The 26,924-nt window shown below is 35.9% G+C and overlaps 1 protein-coding gene across 1 annotated transcript; it reads right to left on the bottom strand.

Annotated features, from left to right (window-relative positions):
- Positions 1–3,529: 3,529 nt before the first annotated feature.
- LOC121406440 (kinesin-II 85 kDa subunit) lies at positions 3,530–25,789 on the bottom strand. The gene is made up of 15 exons (XM_041597465.1): positions 25,692–25,789; positions 23,203–23,467; positions 21,291–21,435; positions 19,550–19,634; positions 18,358–18,463; positions 17,262–17,401; positions 14,325–14,522; positions 13,263–13,437; positions 12,607–12,708; positions 11,640–11,796; positions 10,375–10,666; positions 9,388–9,567; positions 7,912–8,114; positions 7,411–7,459; positions 3,530–5,282 (listed from the first exon to the last, which is right to left on the bottom strand). The coding sequence occupies exons 1-14, from the start codon at positions 25,695–25,697 to the stop codon at positions 7,414–7,416; spliced, it is 2,100 nt and encodes a 699-aa protein (XP_041453399.1). The 5' UTR covers positions 25,698–25,789; the 3' UTR covers positions 3,530–5,282; positions 7,411–7,413.
- Between the last annotated feature and the right edge of the window lie 1,135 nt (positions 25,790–26,924).

Genomic DNA, 26,924 nt, shown 5'->3' on the forward strand with positions numbered 1-26,924 from the left:
ACAACCATCATTATCCTCATCACAATTACACGCATCACTACCACAACCAAGATCACTACCATCAAAATCAAAACACAAAGAAACTTCATGATGTAGTGGTCTGTATCTAGTCTTAAAAATTCAGGAGTTAATTTACTTCAGCAAAAAAAATATCCACATTGGCTGCACTCAACCCAGGTGAAGTGAATGGGTATACTACGAGATTTGTTTTTTCTTCTTCAAAATATGTATCAACAACAGCTTTAATCAAGGAGCATATTCATTGCATGCATTTGCTCAGCTCAGCTACAGCCGGAGTACCAGTGTAAGTATTAAGTGCAGTAGAGAATATATCCATACAGACACTATGTGATTATAAATGGACCTTTTGTTATAATTGTCACCACCACTCCTGCAATCCCCTCCTAACATAACCCCCCCCCCTCCTCACCACAATTCTTTGCAAACTCCTCTTCTCATAGATTTATTCTCATCTGGACTATTCAAATCATTTAAATCATACATTACCATTTGAATTTCATAATAGTTTATTAATATAAAAAGATGGAACATTCATCAATTCAAAATAAGACAAAACCAACTTGAATACAGATTATCACAGGACGGCACAAAAACGACAAGGTTTCTATTAGGATAGCTGCAAAAATCACAAAGCACAGAAAACATTTGAATCATAACAAACTTTAAATCCAAAGCTATCAACAAATGGCTTTTAACAATAAGATGCATAGGCCTATAGAAAATGGAGAATACGATTCCCACGTCCAGCGCACACTATTCTACGCGAATGCACAAAGTTGGGAGAGCAATAAGGTGCCAATCACATACCAGTGCAATCGCATTGCAGGCCAGCGCACACATTGCAACAGCTCTGCAACACGCTGCATCTCATCGCGGCTCTCTTTCGGGCGTATGCTGTCTGCGCAATGCAGCCAAAGTGCTCAGCAAAATGGCCATGACTTCATCGTCTGGGACAAACATGATTGGCTGAAATTAGCAAAATCGCTGAAAAATCACTGAAAGATTTGACACGATAAATGTCAGTTATTTGGTCTGCGATCCCACTGAAACAAAGCGGGTCACAGTTGCAGAGCGATGTCCGTTGGCGCACACATTCTGTGATTTCGGATCTTGGTGCAATCGCATTGCATAGTGTGCGCTGGGCTCTTGATATAAAGTGAATCTGTGTCCACATAAATACTATTGCACACAAAGCTAATATACAACTAATTTCACACATTTTAAATAAATGTACATCATATTGGTATAAATTGGTCAGTCATGTACAATAAATAACATCAAATATGCAAAGGAATAGAATACAAATATAACTCTACATGAGTTCAACACATACCAGGAAAAAATTGATTTCAAATACACCGATCATCATAACAGTATTGCTCTGCATGTTGAAGTGCCATCAAATTTGCCAGCATTTTTAGAATTTAGATGACATCATCTAAATCAATAAAGGTGTATCCTTTGGAATAATTATTACACTGCAGTCTATGGTAGTCTCAATGAATTTGATAGAAAGAATACACCTGGCAGCCTAGTCCATATTACAGTCAGACTCATATTGACAGTAAAACTCTTATATTGGCTAATAAATGCGACCAGCCAGCCCATAACCAACAATAAGTTATCAGGGAAAATTCTCTGTTAATAGCTACAACAATTAATTGGTCTTCAAATAGTAAAAATTAGAAAATTAGCTTGTCTCAAAGAGTAACTCTTCTTTTTCATGTTGTGAAATTTTGAAACTGTAAAGTACAGGATTTTTTTTTTATTAACCATTTCTCCCAGACAGCTTAAGAGTTTCACTGAGATTACACAGTATGCACATCTCATGTTTGAGTGAACCCCAAATTTTAAATCTTATTTTCTTTAAATGAATTCACTGAATTTCTCCCATGTTCAATGAAGTACTCATGTGGGTTATTTTTTATGAATTTTGACAAATTGTATATCATGTTAAAGCTTTGGATGTGCTTTATCAAGCTTAATAAATCTCAAAATTCATTTTGGAGGACAGTTTAGGGGTGGCAGGCAACACATGTGACCTGCCACCCCATAACCAACAAAACCAACAATGAATATTAAGATTTTTATCGAGCTTGAAAATTCATTTCCTAAGCTTTATAAAATGATATATGATATGTTAAAATTGACCAACAATAAGTACTTGATTGACTGCTGAGGAAATTCAGCATGATCTTAGCAAATAAGGAGAAAACAAGGTTTGAAGTTTTGGGTTCACTCAAGCATGAGATGTGCATACTGTATAATTGCAGTGAAACTTCCCAGCAGTCTAAGAGAGTAGTAATACAAGAAACTCTTGTATCTTTTTATTTACTTCAAATTTTCACAGTATGAAGAAGTATTACTCTTTCAGGTAAGCTATAATTTTTGGATGTTTGAAACTAAATTACTAGTTTGGCTATTGACTGAGAACCTTACCTGGCAACTTATTGGTGGTTTTGGGGTGGTAGGTCTCATATAACCATTATTTGCAATACACAGCCATCAAATCAACATAGGGAAAGAATATATGATGATAATCATACACAGAAGATTAACGCTTTGATTAACGCGCCGTGGACATAATAATAGCCAATTTTTATAAAGCGCTTTTCCCAGAATGGCCCAAAGCGCGTTGCAGCATAATATTACCCCAGTCATTGGATTCATTTCAATCCTACACGAAAAGTGCACAATTTCCACTCCCTGGAGAGCATTCCTTGCATTTGTCGCATCCGAATATGGCGCAGGCAAAATCAAACATACATCTTTTGCATCCTACCAAGTAACCATTAAGTACCTGGGTCGAGAGTGGCAAAGTGTGGATTAACGCCTTGCCAAAGGACGCTAGACCGCGGTGGATTTAAACACACGACCCTCTGTTCACAAGGCGAGAGTCAAAACCACTACACCATGGCTCTTCCACATAGTCCATCCTGTGCCACATTAGTTGCAACCTTAGAGGGACTTTGCATGGACTAAGCCAATTCAACTCACAATGACTTGTCATTGGTTTATTGCAAAAGTAGAGCTTTGTGTGTACAATGATGATGTCTGTGTGTATGTACAATATACTTCATGTACTCTTGTTTGTGTTGTGGCTGAAAATGTGACTCCAGTTGAAGTTGACATTCCGCTGTATGTTAGTCTTGTTGGCCAAAGCAAGCAAAAAGCTCGACAGGAGATGAGATATTAATGCATCACATGTAATACCTAACATCAAACATTATAATTTCTTCTTTTTGCAGATGACACTAGCTTATTTTATACACACAATCCTCGGATGTTTCTTGAAAGAATTAATACTAAATTATGCTCTGTGTGTGATTAGATACAAGCTAGTAAATTATCTCTCAATTAAAAAAAAAGATAAATTATACGTTTTTTAGCAAATCAGTATTAGAGGTATCTTTATTGATTGTAAATTGTGCTGGAAATTAACTGATCACCTACACTGTATGTAAGCTCTTCTCAAGAAATCTTGGAAGAATTGATAAACCAAAACCTCATTTTCCTATCATATTTGAAACTATTGTTTTCTACTATATTGTTACCATTCCGAATAATGGAATTTAAGCCTGGGAAAATGCTTTTGAGACAAAACTTGTATCCATACTTAAAAAAAAAAGAGTGCTGTAAAGATAATTTCTTCTTCTGACTTTTTGGCTCGTACGAATCCACTAATTCATTCAAACCAGTATCAGTTATTGAAGGTAACAGCTTTATTTTATTAATTTGTTGGTATATGTATGTATGTATGTATCAACCAAATACACATGAATTACAAAGTGTATCTTATTTTTTGCTTGTTGAAAATCAAGAAATCCAAGCCTACCGTACTCGACAAGTCCACAATTTCCCCATTTTCTCTGTACATATTCTTCTTGCTCACAAAAGATTTACCTACACAGGGCCTTCCTTCCAGAATAATTCGGAGGATATAATTCAGTCTCCCTCATTGTATTCTTTTAAATATTGACTAAAAAAGTTTTTATTACAATCAGATGTTTGTATGGAGGTAAATAATGCTCTCTTCATGTAACTATCATGTAGACCTCTATATAATGTATTTATTCTTCCTTATTTGATTCAACTTTTTCTGGGAACCTATACAAGCAAATGTTTCTTGTAGGATCCTCATATTTCACATCATTCTATTTTTCTTTTAAACAGTCAATGTGATTTTTGTCAATCATGAATTCATTTTTTTAGATGTATGTTTCTGTGGAATGTAAAATGATAAATTAAATTAAAATGGTAGTTTCACTTCTTTTCAATATTATCAAAACAATATCAGATTCGATATCTTTGACAGCTATAATTATACAAGAAAAACAAAATAATACATTGTGTGAAATAGGACAAGCCAATATTGAAGGGATTGGTCAATCGGGTTGTATTTGTTGGAACAGTGATAGTACTACTAGTATATGTATGCAGTCTATAATATGCACAGTGGGTGATTCTAAATATGGGGCCTGTTTCATAAAACCTGTTATAATAACAAATTTGCACTAACAGTTAAAAGCTACTAAAATTCTCCAATCTGATTGGCTGATATCAAATTTGTTATAGTAATTGTGCATTTAGAAGTCTTATGAAGCACGACCATGGGGTTGAAAGGTGGGTGTTGGTTTTGTGTAAACACCACCAACACGAGTCACAACACTGTATTGAGTTTGCCAAGACACCACCTATAATAAGTCATTTGAGCAGGGTAAGCGTAGCCCTTTTTCAATTAGAGATGGCTGGATGGTCTGTACGATGATCAAAAGCTTCAGTCTCTGTTTCATCGGTTGTTCAGCTAGAGTGAATCTTGCTTCGCTACACCTCATCCATACATATAAGTCATCCTTAACACTGTGTACAGGGGACCTACGGCCCAAAATATAATTCTTGATTTTTACCATTAATACAATTTTTATTTAAAAAAATGATATATGAATAATTTGTGTACACCACCTTAGTGCATTTTTATAACAATGTAACAATCATTCAAAATCAAAACACCCGGTTGGGGGGGGGATTAATACATTGAGCCCATGGGTCCTCATACTCTGTGCAAGATGGCTGGCCGTCTGCATCAAGGACTGTTTTAAAACTCCTCCAAACGGACAGATTTTAGCTGTCCAGGTAGACACAGCCCTCTATCATCCAAAGGTGACTGGATGGTATGTATGCTAGACCTCTGGCATGAAGACAGTCTACAAATCTTTGATGGTTTAGGAATGCTCGCCAAGAATGCTTCAGGGAGCTCAACTCTAAAAGCATGAAAATAAACAAGCATAAGTATGATTTTGAAAAATGGTCTGGCAAACCACCATGAACCATGAATAATTTAATAACTTGCATAAGATCAAAGAAATAATCATGATAAACAACCTTTATTCCATAGTAAATTAAGAGGCTTTTATAGGAGGAGATTATAATTTGTTTAACAAATTTTTGGCATTACTCCTATTTGTTTGAGATCAGTATGCTCGATCTGTAATGAAAATCATAAGATCAGTATGCTCGATCTGTATGAAAATCATAAATCATAAGTCAGAAAAAATTGGAACCAGTGGGATTCGAACCTGCCATCTACTGCTTTCCGGGCAGCGACTCAACCACCAGGCTATTCTGGTTCACGGTTAAGCCACGATGAACTGGAATTCAAATACCCTCGATCCTCTTCTTTCTGACTCATTACTATTCAAATGCCGTCCGCCGTGGACAATAGATAGTAAATTAAGAGGCTTTTATAGGAGGAGATTATAATTTGTTTAACAAATTTTCGGCATTACTCCTATTTGTTTAAGATCAGTATGCTCGATCTGTAATGAAAATCATAAGATCAGTATGCTCGATCTGTATGAAAATCATAAATTATAAGTCAGAAAAATAATTTATGATTTTCATACAGATCGAGCATACTGATCTTATGATTTTCATTACAGATCGAGCATACTGATCTTATGATTTTCATTACAGATCGAGCATACTGATCTTAAACAAATAGGAGTAATGCCGAAAATTTGTGCCATGATAAACAACCTTTATTCCTTGTCATAAAATGAAGAGGACTTTAAAAAAGTATCAGCCCTCAAAAGTGTGGACAGAGAAGTGTGTCTGTAAATAATGAAGGCAGAGCTGCCAACCTGAACAAGTTCATTTCAGTAATTCAAAAGCTGAAAATCAGCATTTTGGCAAGGAAATCAGTATTTTCAAAGATATGCCATAGGACAAAACATAAAACTGAACTTTAGAAATCAGTATTTTGTATGAAACCATCAGTATTCTTTTCATTTTTCAGTACTAAATACTGAATATCAGTACTACTTGGTAGCTATGTGAAGGGCAAGATGGGAGATTTTTTGTTTGCACCATAAAACTTACTTCAAAATATAAAACACCAAGTTTCAGTTTGATTAAATAACCATTTATATGGTATACAAAAACCTCACACACAGGAGATAACTGAAATGACTGATAAATCCATACAATCCCTCTGATATGCTAATGTCAACTAGCTCATCCATACTTGCTGTACCTCATTATTCATGGGAGGGGATTGAGCTTCCAAAAGACATCCACAATATTTAATCTCTTACCACCTTAAAAAATGCACTAAAAATCTGGTTATTCATGCAAGCTTTCAAGTATGTCTAACTCCCCCTCCCTCCTTCTTTAATAGGTTTCTATTTATATTCTTTTTTTTACTGTGCCATAAGCATTTTCTCATAATGGATACCATTACTTATGTCCATAATACTGTTAAAGGTCAAGTCCACCTCAGAAAAATGTTGATTTGAATCAATAGAGAAAAAATAGACAAGCACAATGCTGAAAATTTTATCAAAATCGGATGTAAAATAAGAAAGTTATGACATTTCAAAGTTTCGCTTATTTTCAACAAAATAGTTATATGAACGAGCCAGTTACATCCAAATGAGAGAGTCGATGATGTCACTCACTCACTATTTCTTTTGTTTTTTATTGTTTGAATTATACAATATTTCAATTTTTACAAATTTGACAATTAGGACCTCCTTGTCTGAAGCACAAAATGTTAAAATAATGATATTCCACGAGTTCAGGGAGAATGACACTTCATTTCACATAACAATGACGAAAAAATAAAAATATTTCATATTTCATATAATAAAATACAAAAGAAATAGTGAGTGAGTGATGTCATCAACTCTCTCATTTGGATGTAACTGGCTCGTTCATATAACTATTTTGTTGAAAATAAGCGAAACTTTAAAATGCCATAACTTTCTTATTTTACATCCGATTTTGATGAAATTTTCAGTGTTATGCTTGTTGAATTTTTCTCTTTTTATTCAAATCAAGTTTTTGTTGGGGTGGACTTGTCCTTTAAGTGAAAAAAAATATGCATCTCACCATTTATTGTAAGAGAGCATCAATAGAGCTCGCCATCGATGCTTGCTTCCTGCAGAAACAAAAGTGCAAAGTAGTCATTAATAATAATTCAATTCAATTTGAAGTCATGGTGTATCAAAAGATGTGTGATTTGCATTAAAAAACTAAAATTATCCAGATGACATACAAATTTGAATAATGGGTGAATCTGTACATAATATCAGAGAAGATCTTGCACACTGCACACTACACTCAGTCCAGGGCACTTTCATAGTAAATCCAGAACGTGTGATGTTCACAACACAACATGGAGCGTTGTGGCCCAGTGGATTAGTCTCCAGACTTTGAAACAGAGGGTCGTGGGTTCAAATCCCAGCCATGGCGTAGTTTCCTTCAGCAAGAAATCAATCCACATTGTGCTGCATTATGTGAAGCACCAGTCAGACCCAAATTGCTCACAAATGTGATTTTGTGTACAAATCCAATGGAAAATTCTATTCAGTCAAATGTTCATTCACTTACTTTTTAGCCGTCTTTGGTCTCCCTGATGACGTCTTTGGCCTTCCTGATTTACCCTGCGATGGTTTATATTTCATGCCGCCACCCTCTAGATTATATGTTAGGTAAACATTGGACAGATCCGCCTCACCATACGCCAGGTTCTTGTCCTTGTCTGCGACAGGAGTCTGCTTGCGCATGTTGTTTCCAGTGTACGCCACGCATTTCTAGATTAAAATGAACAAGGAAAAGATATAATGATAATATTAATATATGAATTTATAGAGTGCAGAAACTATTCACCATAGCATATATTCTACTTTGCTTTTTAGGACTCCTAAAATGCTTGTTATTAATTCATTAGATGTGTTTTGAGATTTGATTTAATGTACGGATGGTGCTTTCCTAACTTCCAGGAGTAAGCTATTCCAGAGCTTGTGGGCTGCACAAGCAAACGCTCGATCACCTAGTATGTCTTTTGTTTTGATGGATGGGATCTGTAAAAGCAGAGGATCCTTAGAACTGCGCAAATTGCAACCATGATTACTGGTTCTATACCTCAATAAGTCATGCAAAAATGTAGCCAGAAGCTTGACCAAGAAGTGCTTTGTAAACAATTAGTAAGAATTTTAATGCTATTCTCTGCCTAATTGGTAACAAATGTAGGTTTCTTAGTATTGGTGTAATGCGTGTATATTTTGTATAACTACACAAGTTCAATACACTTTTACTATGTAACAATGCATATTAAAACGAGATAATTTATTAGTCAATAGGTCAATATTAATACCAATGTCCACCTAAAGATTTGGTAAAGGGTCAATAGTGTGAATTATATTATTATCTATATAGAGTTTTAGCGATGACTTGAAAATGTGTATTTTGGTCTGCAACAATCGGCAGTTCAATATGAGAGTGTATTCCTACAAGGACCAAATCCGACAAATATCCTGTAGACTCCTGTACAAAACTTGCTGTTCAATATGAGATCGTATTCAACGGTCTAGTGCACATGCCCGAAATATACAACAATGAGCGCAATGATACGTCATAATGAACTACATTTAAGTCACATTTCTACGATCTTATGAATTGAGGGAACAACAATTATGTCACAACATGAGTTGCTTAATCAAATGCCATGCAATTACGTTTTGGAACTCTTGTTGGAATGCTTCCAGGGAACTGGAGAAAGTATATACATCAGGGGCCATGGAACGGTTTTCAAAGTGGGGGGGGGGCTGACCATGTAAAAAATCACAATCATATGGTCAATTTTATGTTTTTGTACATGGTTTTTGAAAAAAGTGGGGGGCTGAAGCCCCCCCCCCAGCCCCCGCTTCCGCGGCCCCTGTACATTGTGTGAGGACAATTTACAATGTAAAGCGCTTAGAAACATTAAGTAGTAGTAACCACTATATATGTATTACTATTACCATTATTCTTCTTATTCAAATCAAAACTACATGTAACTGGTCATTTGGAGTGGATGCAACTTACCAGTTGCCATTCTCCAATGTCTTCATTCCAATGTACGTATTGCTCTATCATCTCCTGGAACTCCTGCGGGATGAAGCTGTCGATGATGAGCATTGAAAGACGGAGCTCTCGACTCAGCTCTCTGACGTTCTCCAGCAAGGCTTCCATCTCCCTCTGATGCTCCGCCTGCATGTCAGCGACCTGGTTCAAAGAAGGAAATGATCATCCAAAATCGTTTCTTGTTTCAATCTTCTTAAAAACAAAGTCAAAACGGTCTTTAGTGAGCAACTATGGGACAAATAGGATGTGGCCTTTATAGACAGATCGCTGCTATTTTGATTCAAATCATGACCAATTCCCACGACTCCATGGGATTCTGTTTTAGTGGTCACTTAGGCAAGTGGCTGCTAAAAAGTGGTCACCTACATGGGTTTGACAATCTATATAAAACCCATCTGAAGACGCTATCTGTGTTTGTGTTTCAATGACTTTTTTATACTACACGTGTCAATCAGATATCATCATTTATGTCTGGATCTGACCTTTGAATGACTAGGTTAAGCCAGAGTCACCTAGGGTTTTTTTTACTGGTGACTGCAATGGATTTTTCAGTGACATCCGATTGACCGCCAAAATAAGGAAATTCAGAGTCATCAAAGACTATGAATATCCATCTATTTTCAGGCTTTAATTCCTTTTCTAGAAACTTTCACATGACACTGTATTTCCAAACTTCAACCAAGTAGAGCTTTGAAAACAATGATACAATAAGTAGGATTTCTCAATGTTCTTACTTAAATTTATCGACCCGAAACGTTATAATCCCAGTTGCAAAGGTGTATCTATTTTTATTCCGTCTGCACTCTTAGTTACTCCACTGCAGAATTGCAGTGGAGTAACATCCCTCTATTGGTGTCACTGATTATGTTGGTACTAAAATCAAAATGGTCAACAAATGTTTTTATCTAGCAACCTAGCTCTCTTTCTTGTGTTGTACATGTATCTCACCTCTGATTTGGCCTGCATGAGCATGGTCCAGACCTTCTTGAGCTTCTTGGTCTTTCCATGGGCCTCGTCCTGGAGACTGCTGTACTTCTCCTCGATGTCCAGGCGCTCCTGCTCCTTCTCCTCCATCATCTTCCGCATGGTCTCCTGCTTGGCCACACGCTCCTTCATCTCCAGGGCAGACTGCTCCAGGAGCCGCTCCTGCTCCTCGGACTTGGCCAGGAGGTCCACCCCACCCACGATCAGTTTCTTCTGGATGGCGTTGAGCTTCTCGTTTAAGATCTTCTGGTCCTCCCTAAATGTGAAGAGAAGGTAGGTGTAGTTGAAGCCATAAAAGAAACATCCTTCTTCCCCACATTGTTGTCTAATTTTCCTTGATACAATTCTTTGAATTAGATGGATTCTCGAGTGCACAGTCAAAATTCCTGCCTCCGCCATTGCCAGATCTAACCTACATTGCATACTTTATTGGGAAGAATCATCAAATTAATCTAATCACATTGTTAACCAAGGGCATGGATTAGTGGACAACATGAATTGTAGACCCAATGCAGTTAGGACTCTTCTGAATCTGGTAGTCTGTACAAAAACTTTTACCCTAATCCAGTGTTATGTAGTTAACTTCCTGTTATCCACTCCCCCAATGTCATCTTAGAATTCCAAAACCCCCGCTACCATTTAAACCCTAAACCCTGACCATAAAAGACCAACCCTCAGTGATGTCAGCTAACTTCAAGGAACAAAATTTCTAAGAAGTATGACTCATACAGCCCCAGTGACTGCACAGAGCATCACCACACCCCTTATACCAGAGAAAGTTTGATGGACCTGTAGACCTATCAGAGCAAGTTTAAATCACTCCCACTTTAAATTGTTACACCCTCAAAACTAATATAAATAAGACTTCCTGATTATTAGATAGATATACTAGACCATCACTAATCCAGATAATAGACTGACTGACTTCAAGACTTTCAGGATAGATGCCCATCTGATATTAATTTAACTTCAGAATTTCAATCTTATACTTCACAAATATTATATTCGTTGTCTCCTGTTTTTTTACAAAATCTTCGACATCTTCATGTACTTTGAATTGTAACTATAGCTGATCAATGATTGAAAACCCTGTGATTATGAACTGCATATAACTATAATATCAGTCCCAGGCATAACACCAGTTTGTTAAAAAATGCGAGCATGAGCAATTGCTACTAAAAGACATGACACAGACTTTTCGGTTGGGTGCCCCATCACTGGTTACTCACTGCGCCTTGTGAAGTTCACTCTCTCTCCTCTGGAGTTCCTTCTCCACCATGTTCCGATCTTCCTGTTCCATGTCCTTCTTCTCTTCCAACGCTTTCTTCTCTTCGTCGATCTTCTTCTGCATGGCAGCCATCTTCTCCGGCGAGAGCTTTCTTTTACCTTTGAACAGGGAAATCATGTTGATGAAAGAACAAAACCACGATCACCACTCTCGACGCCTGTTACACAAAGCTTAGTATATTTGATTTGTAAAATTGATTGCACATATTGATCAAAGCAATAATTTGAAAGAGAAAAGCCCTGTGATCGATCGCTACACTTTGTGTTACAGGGCCTTGGTAAGAGGATGTAGATGATTAATCAATCAAGCACACCGAGGATTGAAAAGTACTATTTTGTGACATGTACATGTAGATGTGAACAAGGGCGGATCCAGGATTCTCCAAAAGGGGGGGGAGATATTTTCCCGGGAAAAAAGAAAAGAAAAGGTTTTCAACCCAGAATTAAGGATATTTCATCCCTGAAACAATTTGACAAGCAGCAAAAAAAAATATCTTCACTTTCAAAGGGGGGGGACACTTCTGTTTTAACAGCATTTTTACATTACAATTTTAATTATTTTTTCAAGGAGGGGCACGGGACGGCTGTGCCCCCCCCCCCCCCCCTGAATCCGCCACTGGATCGGCCACAATAATCATATCTGTTGTTGGAGAGATAATCTTTAAGAACCAAACAGACTGAAGTCGCCAAGTTCATATGAATAAGCAGGCAAAAAAAAAAAACTTGTTTTATAATAAAAAAAATTGGGGGTGTGGCTACTTTTCAGAGCCTCCTTCATAAAACATTTGAAATGCTTTACACTGCAGCAAATGGGGATTTTTCCAGGCTCTTTTGAGCATTTCAGGGCCAAATTGCCCAGAGCCCATGTGATTTTTTCCCCCCTGGAAGAAAGACAAAATTTCAACTCACTTTTCTTGCCCCTCCTCTTCTTCTTTTCTCCCCCTTCTCCCTCTTCTTCTTCTCCACTCTCCTCTGAGCCGGACCCTTCATCATCATCCAGTCCTTCTCCAGCTGAAAAAAAAAGTTGAAAGGCACATTACTTGAGTCACTCCTCCATTGTACATCTCACTTAAATCAATTAGACAAGTATATGAAACATAATCTTGTATTTTAATGCATGTAGTAATATTCAGTTCTGCCAAAAGTTTCTACCATTTCAATTGTAATGACAAATGTTGCATAGCCCTCTTATATTAAGGGAAAAAAAATGAAACATTGTTGGAAAAGCTGCAACTATGTCTATTATTAATAATAAATGACACAAAATTAATAACATGACATGTTTAAAATTAATTAATGAAAAGCATTTACTCGTTATATTCACACAAAAGCTATTTCTCATTGATTTACTGCAAATCATATCACTGAGAAAGGCAACAGTTCAAAAACTAGCAGAATACAATGTATATTTCTCTTCAGAACATTATTGATATAGCAGTTAAGATGCAATGTCGATGATGCTACTGCCGTCGGAAAAGTCGCGCCTATGTCTCGCTTCTGCTAGGCGAGATAAAACTAAAAGTCCCATGGAAATTGCAAGATTCACATTCCTGATCACGACTCACATTCGGAGATCTGTTTCTTCAGTTCCTCAATCTCTTTCTGGAACTCTCTCAAGAGGGCGTCCTTTGGATCCTCATTGATCTTCGCCTTGTTCTTGATGTTCTTAGCTCGGTTCGCATACCTCAGGGTGCTAATGGTCTCATCATAATTGTATTCAGCGGGTCCTATGTTGGCACACTATAGGAGACAAGATGCATTTATCATAAAATTATACACAATCACCAGGATACATTATCATCATTCATATCTTCTTGTTTGTGAAAGCCCAGCTAAAAACTTACAATATGTCTGACAGGGAATAATTTTGCTTTACAAATTTGAATAGCATCTTTGGTCATAAGAGAAAAGCTCTCAACTAAGTAATGTACAGTCCTATGTAAAAAATATGCTATACAAAAGACTTTATGTATAGCAGTTTTTAACAAATGTGGAGCTAATTGTGATGTTTTTTGTATACATATATAGTATAATCTTACAACAGATTGTGCTCTTTGCATTGATATGTTGAAAAAAGTGATCAATCCATTTCATTACTATGATTAATTAGTTAGCGAGTAACAAGAAAGTGACATCAAGGTATGAAGTCTGATGTTCACTAAAGCATAAGATGTGTATACTGTATAAATCCAATGAAACTCTCAGCAATCTCTTAAGACCATTGTCTTATATGAACGAGCAGCCCTAATAGTCCAACCTCAAGTCCTTAACTACTCCTTATCTGACCAGGGTTACTACCCATAATGCAACATTCTAAGCAGAATAGTCTAATAATATAGTCCCACTTTTATAAATACATTTATATTGCAATAATTATGTTACAAAATAGCAAAATAGATACGTATCCTCAAAAAAAAAAGTTTTTAGTTCCTCTATACAAATAAATTCATATATGCTAATTTATCCTCTGTACTACTACTAGTAATCTCAAAAGGTATATTTTTAAGACAAACTGAGGTTAACAGTCAATGAGAGACAAACAAAGTGTCGGTGTGTTCACTCCCCCTTTAAGGCTTTCCTTCATCTATTATATTTGCATCGTTGATGGCTGCCACCATCTAACATACCATAACAGTCTTGGCATTGCCTCCAAGGGAGTCCTGCAATAGCCTGGTTAGTTTGGAGTTCCTGTACGGGATATGAGTGCTCTTCCCGTCCACCAGTGATGAGATGACGTTACCCAGGGTTGACAGGGACAGGTTGATCTTGGTGGCTTCCTTGAGGCGTTGCCCGCTCGCGCCAGTCTTGGTCTGTCTCTCAGAACCCTACAATTAGAAGCATAAATGAGAAGAGTTAGAGTTAGCGAAGATTTTAAAGTAAGTCTGTGAAACCTAGGTTAACTGTAACTGTATCATCCTAGGGGGCCGTTTGATAAAGCTGTTCGCAAGTTAAGAGCAACTTAAAGAATGACTGATGATCCTTATGGTAAATGATGTTCACCATTGTTCACTGCTGATTATCTAGCATGTAAAGGTTCAACAGTCGTTCTTAAAGTCACTCTTAACTTACTAACAGCTTTATGAAACACCCACCAGATCTAGCTACGGGACAGTTACATAAACTAAACCTTGTGAAATCATGAAATCTAAGCCAAAATTAAAAGCGATTACACTGAACATTGCCAACACAAATAACTACATGTGGGACAGTGCATCATTATTGTTTGAAGAAAGACCAGACAATTTGATGGGATTACATGCTTACTTTGCTAATTTCACTGCTCACGATGGCAGGCTCATGCGTTCATTAAGTATTATCATTAGTAATAGTATTAAGCTCACATCATTATTTTGTATATTTCTTATGTATTATGACTATATTGTTTATTTCATAGATTTTGTATGTTGCATAAGATCATGTCACATTGATATTGTTTTATTTGAATTAAGGAATAAAAACAAAAAAAAAATATCTTCTAGAATCCTTTGGCATAAATACATACAGACTCTTTAGTGGTCATTTGAGTCGTTACAACTGGCATTTATCATTAATTGCTGATTGGTCAACAGTTCTGATGACTGCCGAAGAATAAGAACGTTTGCTCTTATTTGTCAACGATCATCGAACTGTTGAATCACACATAAGATGGTGCAAACCAATATCAGAGAAATCTAAAAGTTGACTATAATTTTCACACTTCGTTCGCCAGCCTTACAACATATTCACTGCTAGAAAAATACATGGTACTTGGAAAGACCAAGACAGTTGCTTGACATTGGTACCGTAAATTTACACAAAACCAAGGATCAGAGAAAATATCACAAGAGCTACATGCTTGCAGTTTTGGTTTGAGCGGTTTGGATTTCCCCAGTACAGAAACGCCATAGGGGATACAGCAACCCTGACAGCGATTTCATGTTATGAACAGAATAGGACTTGTACTTCCATTTTTCTGCAAAAATCTCAAAATCAATATTATGACCAGAATTTACTGATACGACGGTTCGGATGAACGCTGACTAATTAATTGGGCATTATACTAAATGAGAATAAGACTAGGTGGGAATTAGACTAAGTGCAGAATTGTTGACCAAAGGCAAATTATGGAACATGTTGACACCAATAGATTTTGTCCATGTGGTATAAAGTGTATCTGAGAAGTATACCATTTGCTTATATACCTAGTGAATACATCAGTTACCATTTTAAGGTAAAGATCTTTCTGATTAAGAGCTGAATCAATATATTCACTCCTATCTCAAAACCACAGAGAATATTGCCCCTCCCCCCCCCCCATTACAAAATGACATGAATTTTAAAAAGAAAGTTAAAATATCATACAATGGAACATAACCTGAACAGAAGAAAAAATCATATTTTAACACAAGCATTTTTTCATATCACAGACTAAACTATAACACCTATATATTGGACATTTTTTTCAAGCTCAAGTAGACCAGGGCCGGTTCCATGACGGTTTTACAATTTGAGTTTAATCTGTCATTATGGTAACTAACTAAGTATATACAATGGAAAACCTTTATTTTAAATTGGCTGCTGAGCTACTACAATTCTACTTACTATAGTGGCAAATTTACTGTAATGAAAGGCATTTGGTGAAAGGGCCCCGGGCAATATCAAATGATTACCAGCTCTGTTATTTCAGCCTTAAAAATAAAATATAAGGTGTAAGATATTGCAAGAAAATATTTGCAATCAAGTTGCAAATTTAGAATAGATCAAATAACAGCAAATTGATTTCAACTCATTGATTTACAAAGCAGACCAGGGCCCCGTCTTATAAAGAGTTGCGATTGATCGGATCAAACTATGGAAAGCCAGCAAAGTCAACATATGACATGCATGTCTGTTCAAAAAAAAATTCTAGATATGAACGTATATCCATAAATTCATTGATCTCTTGAAAATTTGGTGTGATCTCCTTTGTTTGCAAAGGACATTTTGCAAATTTCCTGTGGAAAAAATTATGACACTGATGGATTTCCATAGAGTTGCGATTGAATCAATCGTAACTCTTGCGATTGAATCAATCGTAACTCTTTGTAAGATGGGGCAAAGGACCCCATCTTACAAAGAGTTGTGATTGATCTGTACAATCGCAACTATGGATGGCCAGCAACTTCAACATGTATTATGCATGTTTGTTCAAAATATTTTCTAGCTAGTGATGTATAGTCATGCATTAATTGTTTTCTTAAAAATCAACTGTGCTTCTTCTTGTTTACAAAGGCCATTGTGCAAATTTTCTGTAGAAAAATGTATGACACTGATGGATTTCCATAGAGTTATGATTGATTGGATCAATCATAACTCTTTGTAAAATGGCCCCAGAAAAATGTGTGCAAACATGCTATCAATTGAAAGTCCTATGCCTGACTTTATGGACCCAAACTTGACTTACGATTGACTTGTGAATGATTGTAAGTTTCTTGTGATTGATTGCAAGTTTCTTGTGATTGATTGTAACTTTATTGTGACTGATTGCAAGTTCTTGTGATTGATTGTAAGTTTCTTGCAAAGCCCCATTAGGGGAAGCTACTTACCGCAAGATCCACCATGTGTAGTTTACCGACCCTAACGTGTTGTTCTTTGTCCAGACCCATATCACTCCTCTCCAGGGTAATAGTGAAGATAGCATGCGAACGGGAACTCTGCTCATTCATGTTTGTCGCCCCTACAGATCCTGCAAGCAGAAAGGACCGGTAATCCATTGTCAATACTTTTTATTTTTTAAGTTGAGCACTGATATAGATGGACAACCTAATCAAGGCTGTTAAAATGAATATATTCATGGTTCATTTATTTGAAAAATAACAATGATACACACAATATACATATACACCAATTTACCTACATTGTCCTGCTCTCAACCCAGGTGAGGTGAATGGGTACCTCCTAGGAATTCATTCCTTGAAACGCAGTGCACGTAACAGCTGGCGTGCTAAAGCCAGATTAATCATGCTGTATTACTTAAAGAGCGCTTTGAGACTTCTGATAAAGTGTTGAGCGGGGCTATATAAGCAAGTATAATTATCATACTGCAGCCAATGGCTGAAATGTATGAGTATACATTAACAGGTTTTTAAATACATGTAAAAGGAAAAAAAAAAACTCCAAGTCCATTGATGGCCATGGCCTTGGATGCCATTTTGACTGAAATCAATGAACCTTTCATAAAAGGTGGAGATTTTTTAATGCCTTTTTTTATAAATTTCCAGACTCTAAGCACATCAACATGTGAACAAAAGAAAAAAAGAGAAAATTTTGGAATGTACAATTATCTTCAAAAGACCTAGTAGTAGTAGTAGTAGTAGTAGTAGTAGTAGTAGTAGTAGTAGTAGTAGTAGTAGTAGTAGTAGTAGTAGTAGTAGTAGTAGTAGTAGTAGTAGTAGTAGTAGTAGCAGTAGTAGCAGCAGCAGCAGCAGTAGTAGCAGCAGTAATCTTATTTACCCAGGGTAGCCACGTCAGTTCCAAAAACTGTTTTCTCATTTCCCCATGCTTCATGTGATTGATGATGGTATTATTACCCTGGCTTTAGCTGGGCTACCTAGGCAGTCAAGCATCTGTTGAATCTCTTCCTACAAGGTACCCATTCATCTCACCTGGGTTGAGTACATCACAATGTTAAATGATACTTACTGTTTTTGTTCCCTAATGTCATGATCCTATCCATGTCATCTGCATTGTTGACAACAAACGCAGAAAGGTCTTTGACGTACACACCGACATCGGGACGCTCTTTTACCTGGTGAAAGAATCAGACAAAATAAATGTCATTTTTCTGTGAATTGATAAGAAATAAAAATAAAATTCTATTTACCCATGGTAACCTAAATTCCAAGTGCCTAGCAAGAAGACAGAAGGTCCTATTCTTTAGAATGACCCGGCTGGATTTGTGATTTGTCTAAATCCTTTATGTTAGTTCATAATCAATAAATCAATAAATCAACATGAACTTGCAAAACTTGAACTACAATGTATGACCGTTAATATTCTGCAAAGGCTTGCTGCTTTTAAAAATTCATTTGTCACTTGAAAAATGTTTTCATCCATCATGGGTTTTACTTTTCATACACGTATCTCAAGCCACATCTAAATGTATGGAAAATATTCTTAAAATGAAAATATATCAGCCTTAAAACTCTGCCAATGTTTCATAAAGATATCAATCTAAGTGTCTCCAATCCATTGCCAATATGAGGAATTTTTATTGTAAAAATGTGAACCAAGATTTTAAAATGATGGCTCATGATTTTATTCTCTCCCGTTTAGATTAAGGCATGGTCACACCGCCCGAGCGTTGTTGGAGCGGTCGTGGAGCGGAGAGAAAAAAAATCATCACCGCTCGCTCCCGTTCACAAAACACTTTGCAAAGTTACACACAACTTGACACATGATTGGAATATGTTCTTTGGTGCAAAGTCTGCTACATAGGGATACATCATTTACTCTAAGGATCACCAGTCATGCACAAAGTCAGTGGTTACTTGTGAACATCTTTATGAAACACCCTGTCTTACAAAGAGTAACGATTGATCCAATCAATCATAACTCTATGGAAATCCATCAGTGTCATAATTTTTTTCTACAGGAAATTTGAAAAATGTCCTCTGTTAACAAAGGAGAACACACCAAATTGTCAAGAAATAAATGACTATGGATATACATTCATATCTAGAAATTTTTTGGAACAAACATGCATTTCATATGTTGACTTTGTTGGCTTTCTATAGTTGCGATTGATTGGATCAATTGCAACTCTTTGTAAGACAGGCCCCCGGTGTATTGAAGGAACTGGAGGTTTAATAGGAATTAACTATTTTACATGTACCTCTAATCTGCTGTGTTGATCTTTGCCAAGTAAATCTTTCACTTCTTCATTATAGATCTCCAGATAAGACACTCTGACAAGAAACCTGCAAAAAAAAGTTCAAAAAAGAATTACTAAAACATATTTATTACATGTCTTGCATATCAACAATTTCATCTCCTTCTACACATCATACACAAACTTAGAAAATAACAAGTAGTTATGGATGCTATAGGCACTCATCCTAATAGTAGGAGATGGAAAATAATCTTTTAAAATCACAAAAATAGTACATAAAAATTAAATTGATTCTGATTAATTTCATTTCCATTTCATTATTGTTTCAATCATTGTAAAAAACAAAACAAAGTTTACTAAAGTGCTCAAAGAACAAAACAGAACATATTGCAAATAAAATATGGTTTAGGAAGCCCTCTATAAAGCAATTGGGCTTATTAATAGGGCTCCCTAAAAGTAACAAGTAAAGAATTGATCAATAAAGTAAAGTATAACACACATGTGCAAAATCATGCAAAAATATCAGTATATTAATCAACTTGAAAACAACATAGGTAAGAAGGCGGGAGTGCAAAATCCAACTCCTCAGCGAAGCAATGGGATCATTGGCAACTATCATCAACACAAACATTCAAGTCCCAATTCCCAATAACTTCAGGATTTTTTATTTTAACTATTCTTTGAAGCATCATGATCAAAGAAAAGGTGGACCAGTGTGCTATGGGTGATTTCAAGTTCAGAGTTGACCTTTTGGTGTTGGCGTTAGGTCAATTTTTACGCAATATAACACCAAATATAAAAGGAAGATGGTTCCGGAAAGTCACTTGGTAGTTGTTGTGATGTCAATCATGTGATCTGAATCAGTTTTACAAAATCTCAATAACTTTTGGAGAGAGGGGAATCAATCCAAATTCCAACACCAACACCAAAGCCAACACCGGACTTGAAATCAACCAAATGTACATAGCCACTATGATCACTATTTAGCATTACAACCCTATAAGCTCAACCTCGTACATCGATCATGGGGATTGTTGGAAAAAATCTTTACACAGTAGAGTGTCTTTTAAGATGAAAGAATGAATAAATAATACTAGACTGCTTTAGCTAATGAGGGGCACTGAAACTGAAAAAAGTGAATAATCAGGACAGGCTTTTGAAACAAATATATGGGTTGGTAGTTCACGGTTACGGTTAATTCAATCAATCATAACTCTATGAAAATCCATCAGTGTCATAATTTTTCTATAGGAAATTTGCAAAATGTCTTTTGTAAACAAAGGAGAACACGCCAAATTGTCAAGAAATTAATGAATTTATGGATACGCATTCATATCTGGAAATTTTTTTTAACAAACATACATTTCATACGTTGACTTTGCTGGCTTTCCATAGTTGCAACTGATCGGATCAATTGCAATTCTTTGTAAGATGGTCCCAGATGTTAAATTGACACCACTAGGGAAGGGGAAAATTGCACTGGGGCTCTGGGTGATTTCCCTCTCAAAGTGCTCAAAAGAGCACTGGAACTCAAAAGGAAGCCCTAGAAAATATCCATTCATTGCAATGTTAAAGGTCATCCAATGTTGTAGAACTAGGCAGCAAGTTCTGAAAAGTACTAGTAGCCCCAAAAATATTTTGCCTGGACCACACATCAGTTCAACAGAGAGCTCTTTGCCAAGCACTGCAGAACATACTTCCATCCTGGCAAAAAAAAAACTTTCCAAGCTAAGTATGCTCTGACCTGACATTTTCTTGCTCTTTGGCTATGTGCCCAAAAATATGAGCGAAGGAGTTTGGAATGATGCCCCTGAGTTCTGGCTGAGATCGAACTCCTTCCATTGTAAACGTCTTTCCAGTGCCTGTCTGGCCATAGGCAAATATGGTTCCTGCATGTAATAAAAAGGTGAAAGTGAAACTGTCAAACAACTTACCAAGCAATGAAAAAAACGCAAGCAGAAATTGGGACAACTTGTATACTAGATCCATTCAACAAGCCTAATGGCTCATATAAAATTCTAAGCTGTTTGATACGTAACTGTAATTTATATAAATCTGTATATCAAATGTATATTTCATTTCTTTCTTTTTTTTCTTATTTGTAGGAATTTTATCAGAACAGATACATTATATGAAAGGTAGAGGCTCTATGTCCTCCACCTGAAATTTGACTAATGATAAAACACAAATCTCTTCAATATTCATCAAAAGCACAATTATTCATTTCTATACATCTACTTGTACTTAAAGGAGATGAGACAAAAATCTCATCAAAATTGAAACAAAAAAAAAATTTTGTCAAGGAATGAAGGTCATATTACTTTGATATTCTGCACTCAGTTCATGGCCACTTCTGGTAATGATTTCAACATGAGTTCTTACAGATTCCAAACAAGTGACCACTCAGGTGTTTATCTATTGGTCAATAAAAATATGTACCTAAGTCAGGAAGCAACATTCGCAGTGGCCCGGGGCAATCAAAAATGAGAGTCGGGACACCGAAATTCTGTAAAAGCCCACACTTGGTGGCCCAGTTGGGCTACCAAAGTTTTTATAAATTGTAACGTTTTCTATTGTATTAGGGCCACCAAGTAAAAAAATAATAATGCGGAGCCTTCACTGAGGATTCTGGATGATATAGTGTAATTCCTGGGAAACGCAAGATAAGCATAAAATTGAGCATGATGTAGGATCTTTTTTGCAAGTATGACTGTCCTACATGTGCTTATCTGCATAGGGGATTTTTTACGATTGGTCTGCAACCCGATTTCAGAATAAAATGTATTAGAATTTAATGCTAACATTGAGACTTGGAATATCTTACTGTGTAATGTTCTAAATCTTCGTACAAATACCTATGCTATCATCCTTCTTAGAATAAAAGCGAATTTAATATCCAGTCATAATGACGTCATAGCAGTCGTACGATTGGCTACAATTTGAAACTAATTTAGCCTTTACTCCAAAATAAAGGCTTGCAATCTTTCAAAATGGTTATATCAGTATTCTTTCAATTAATTTAAACCTCAAATGATATGTTCCATTCACATTTTCAGAAAACGAGCAAAATGTGATTTGTTCCAAAATCAGATCGCTAACAGTCATAAGGTGTGCGGTGGCCTTTATAGATATTCTCATGAAATCAGTGTATATTTCAACTACTTTTGTTTGCCTTTCATTGTGGAAGCAACATATCTTTATCTTCCAGTAATTCTTTAAAAAAATTAATTCACACTATTTCCGAAAAACATGTATCCCAAGTTTTTTTGTTTTTTTAATTATGCATCATCTTTGTAATACTGGGACTATTCTTTATTGTTAATGGTGGACGAAATTCATTAGTGTCATGTTTCCCTGTAGGTCAGTACACATTACATTCATTATCCATCAATATCTCAAGGTCACATTGTTCTGTGCAATCACCCGCTACAAACGTTTGAGCATGTTCAATTCTTTGCTGCAGGCAAATCAGACTTGCATATGCTCCTGCAGGCAACTGCGTACAAGGTACCTGCAAGAGATGCTGTCAAGTCGCATGCATGGCTTGCACAGAATGATGTTACCAGGCCAGGCTTAATTTTTATGATACCAGCAAAGAATCCACCAACAACAATCCTTCTTTCTTAAATTCATGTTATCCTGGAAAAGAGATTTACCATTATAGCCTTCAATAACAGCATCCACAATAGGTCTGGCCGTTTGGTTGTAGACGTCAGTTTGCTTGGCTCCCGGTGCAAACACGGTGTCAAAGGTAAATGATTTTGGGGGTTCCCCGCTGGGCGCGTTGGGGTTGGTGACCTGTACAGTGCCCCTCATCTCGTCCATCTTGACCACAGGCTTGAACCCTTGACCTGTCTCCTTGGAGTTGAGGGGACGACATCGTACCACCACTCGCACATTATCATTGCTGCTGCTACCACCCTACATTTAATTATTTAGGTAATGAGAGTGGGGTTTAATATTCATTTTTCCCTTATTAAGATAATAATGAAAGGAAACAGAATCAAAGGACAAGTCCACCCAAACAAAAAGTTGATTTGAAAAAAAAGAGAAAAATTCAACAAGCAAAACACTGAAAATTTCATCAAAATCAGATGAAAAATAAGAAAGTTGACATTTTAAAGTGTCGCTTAATTTCACAAAACAGTTATATGCGCATCCTGGTCGATATGCAAATTGGCGGACTGATAACGTCACCACTCACGATTTCTTTTGTATTTTATTATATGACATATGAAATATTCTATTTTTCTCCTCGTTGTCAAGTGAAACAAAGTTATATTTCTCCCTGAACATGTGGAATTACCATTATTTTATATTTTATGGTCAAGTTAATTTGGTCCTTATTGTCAAATCTGTAAAAATTGAAATATTGTATTATTCAAACAATAAAAAAACAAAAGAAAGAGTGAGTGATGGACATCATCGACTCTCTCATTTGCATATCGCTGAGTTGTGCATTTAACTGTTTTGTGAAAAATGAGCGAAACTTAAAAATGTCATAACTTTCTTATTTTACATCAGATTTCGATAAAATTTGCAGTGTTATGTTTGTTTGATTTTTCTCTATCGATTCAAATCAAAAATTTTCTGGGGTGGACTTGACCTTTAATACACGTAAATTAATTATACAATATGAACTGCATCTACTTGCAGACTTAAATTTTTCTTTCACAGTTATATTTCCATACTCGTTGATTTCTTTTTAAAAAATCATACATTAACAATCACATAATATAAATAATCCACAATGCTACTCAATGATTATGTAAATTGTTTCGCATTTATTTTCCCCTATTGCACACGTGTTAAATACTTAGTGATTTTTGATCAACCTAATTCCATATCGCCACTCATTTGTGTTTTTGGTTACCTTTGCAAGTTCCTTGCAAGGTCGAATGGAGTTCACTCTTTATTGACTGGCTGTTTCATGTGTTTTTATCCATATATAATTTATACCTCTTGTTCAATGCTACCATCCTGCCTGTGGAGAATCTACAGGTAGGACTATGGTATGCCAGTGCTGTATTGAGTACACACTTTAAGAATCATTAAAATATCACTTTTGTGACCAAAATTATCAATTTCCATACATTTGCAATTCAATTTTTATTAGTAACATAGAATAATTTTTGTATTGACCAGAGCATTCGAAAACTTGAATTTTGGGCATATTTTTCTGAATGCCCTCAATTGGTGGAATTCGTGGAAAGTAATATGGCAAGAAAATGTTCACTTTTCAAGCTCTATTTTTAATAAAGAAAAAATAATTTAAAGAATCAAATTCACTTAAGAGCCAAGTTATATAGTGAAAAGCTGTATAGGAAACTGACAGTGTAAAAAAATCAAGCATTTTTCCAAAAGAAAAAACAATCCAAACATTGTCAACCTTATTTTGCCACACATAGAGATGTAACCGAGAACAAGGTTATATCATAACCTTGTTCATTGAATGAGTGATTTATACCTTGTTTGTATTTTTGCATTTTTTTGTCAATTTTGAGTTGTTTTTTTTTTTATTTTTACTAGCATTTGCAATTCAGCCTTTGGCTGCAACGAATGCTTTTATTATAATAAAGACTATCATTATTCAGACTTCAGTGTAGATCTAGTATCATCAATCAAAACCACTCACACTAGCGCGAGGTAACCTCGCATCAAACCTGAATGTGAACGACTGCACACACATTCACTCCAATTAATAAAATATGACTAGGCCATGTAGGCCATACAAAGTTTATTAAAGTGACAAACCTCTGTCTAGTCTATATTTTTTAAATTTTCCACAAACTTTCTTAACTTAAAATGTAATGAAATCCATGTTTAATATTAAGTTTAATATCAAGATCTAACGTTAGATGCGCAGACATGTGATCCCCGTCAAATGTCTGAAGTCACCCCCATCGGCTTGTTGACGATCGGACCGCAGGTGGAGTGGGCAAGTGCCGGGCGACAAGCCCGCTTCTATTGCTCATCGCTCCGCTAGTCCGAGCAAGATTATTGTCAGTTAAGAATTGATCAAATCGTGCGAAAAAAAATCATATTGAACATACGGTGGTATCTTATAAGACGTTATAAGTGTCTCAACCACGTTATATATTTCGAGTATGAAAAGTTTAATAAAATCTACAAAATTAAATCTCACCGGCATTTCTGTGTTTTCCTAATCCCGATCAGTCAGCCATCCGATCTAAAATATTTCGTACACATCAGCTAAAGAGGGCGCATTAACAATCATCGAGCGTATCTCTGTGAAAAATACCCAAAACTATCCTCAAATGAGCTTGGTTAAACAATACAGATATACATATCTCCATAGGCGGCGGAAGCGGGGGGACGTCTCGAGGGGGGGGGGGGGGACGGAGGGGACAGGTCCCCCCAAAAAAGTTTGAGGTAATTCAATTTGATAGGGAGAATATCATGCGCTAAGAAACGTCTTTATTTAGCGCCCACAACAATTGTTGTAATTATTATTAAAATAATGGCAACCAATGGAGCTTTTTTGCCAACCACTGCTAATTTTAATTGATAAATTGGGAACCAATAGTGTAATAAACAATAAAGTGTGAATAATTCTTATGCTATGAATTGATACCATCTTTCTGCCTCTTGTCTATATCTCTCAGAATATTATATTATTCTTATTTACAATCTGTAACAAAATCGCCAGACATCCAGACACGTATAAGGCCTATTTAAAAATAAAACCAACATAATAATATCCGAACATCGCATTAATCTATATTCATGAATCTCCTTTAAATACTTAAAACACAAAAACTGATCGTCTGTGCTTATTGTAATAAATTATTCATTAATTTATTTATTTAGGTTTTCTTTATACAAAAAAAAAGCAGAGTAGTCCCATGCAAGCCATAGGCCTTCTTTGGGAGCCCTGGGACAAGATAATTTGGGTACGAATTTTGAGAATGATTTTTTTTCAATTCAATTCAATTCAATTCTTTTATTTCATTTCCATTCAAAACATAATACAAAGTAATATAAAACAATACAAATCAAGTACAATTTTACAGAAGGGCATTCTTACTTCGTAAAAAAAAAACAGTATAATATAGAGCATAAATGGAAATGGAAATGAGGGGATCCACTAAAAAGCAAAGCTTGTAAAATGATTTTTTTTTTTTTCGATGTCATTATCTAATTGAAAGTGTTAAGCAATTAGCCTAATTCAAATTCAAATACCTGTGAAAGCCTAATGGTGTATGGCAGATATTTAAATTACAAGAGGTTGAACATTTTTTTTGAAGTACTATTAATAAAGATTACGTGTATGTTAAAAAAAAACAATTTCTTACGAAGGCCTATTAATGTCATAGTTTGGCTTGTGAGGGCGTGTACGGCATCAAACTTTTTGTAG

This window comes from Lytechinus variegatus, chromosome 1, assembly GCF_018143015.1.
Source record: "Lytechinus variegatus isolate NC3 chromosome 1, Lvar_3.0, whole genome shotgun sequence".
Taxonomy (NCBI): Eukaryota; Metazoa; Echinodermata; class Echinoidea; order Temnopleuroida; family Toxopneustidae; genus Lytechinus; species Lytechinus variegatus.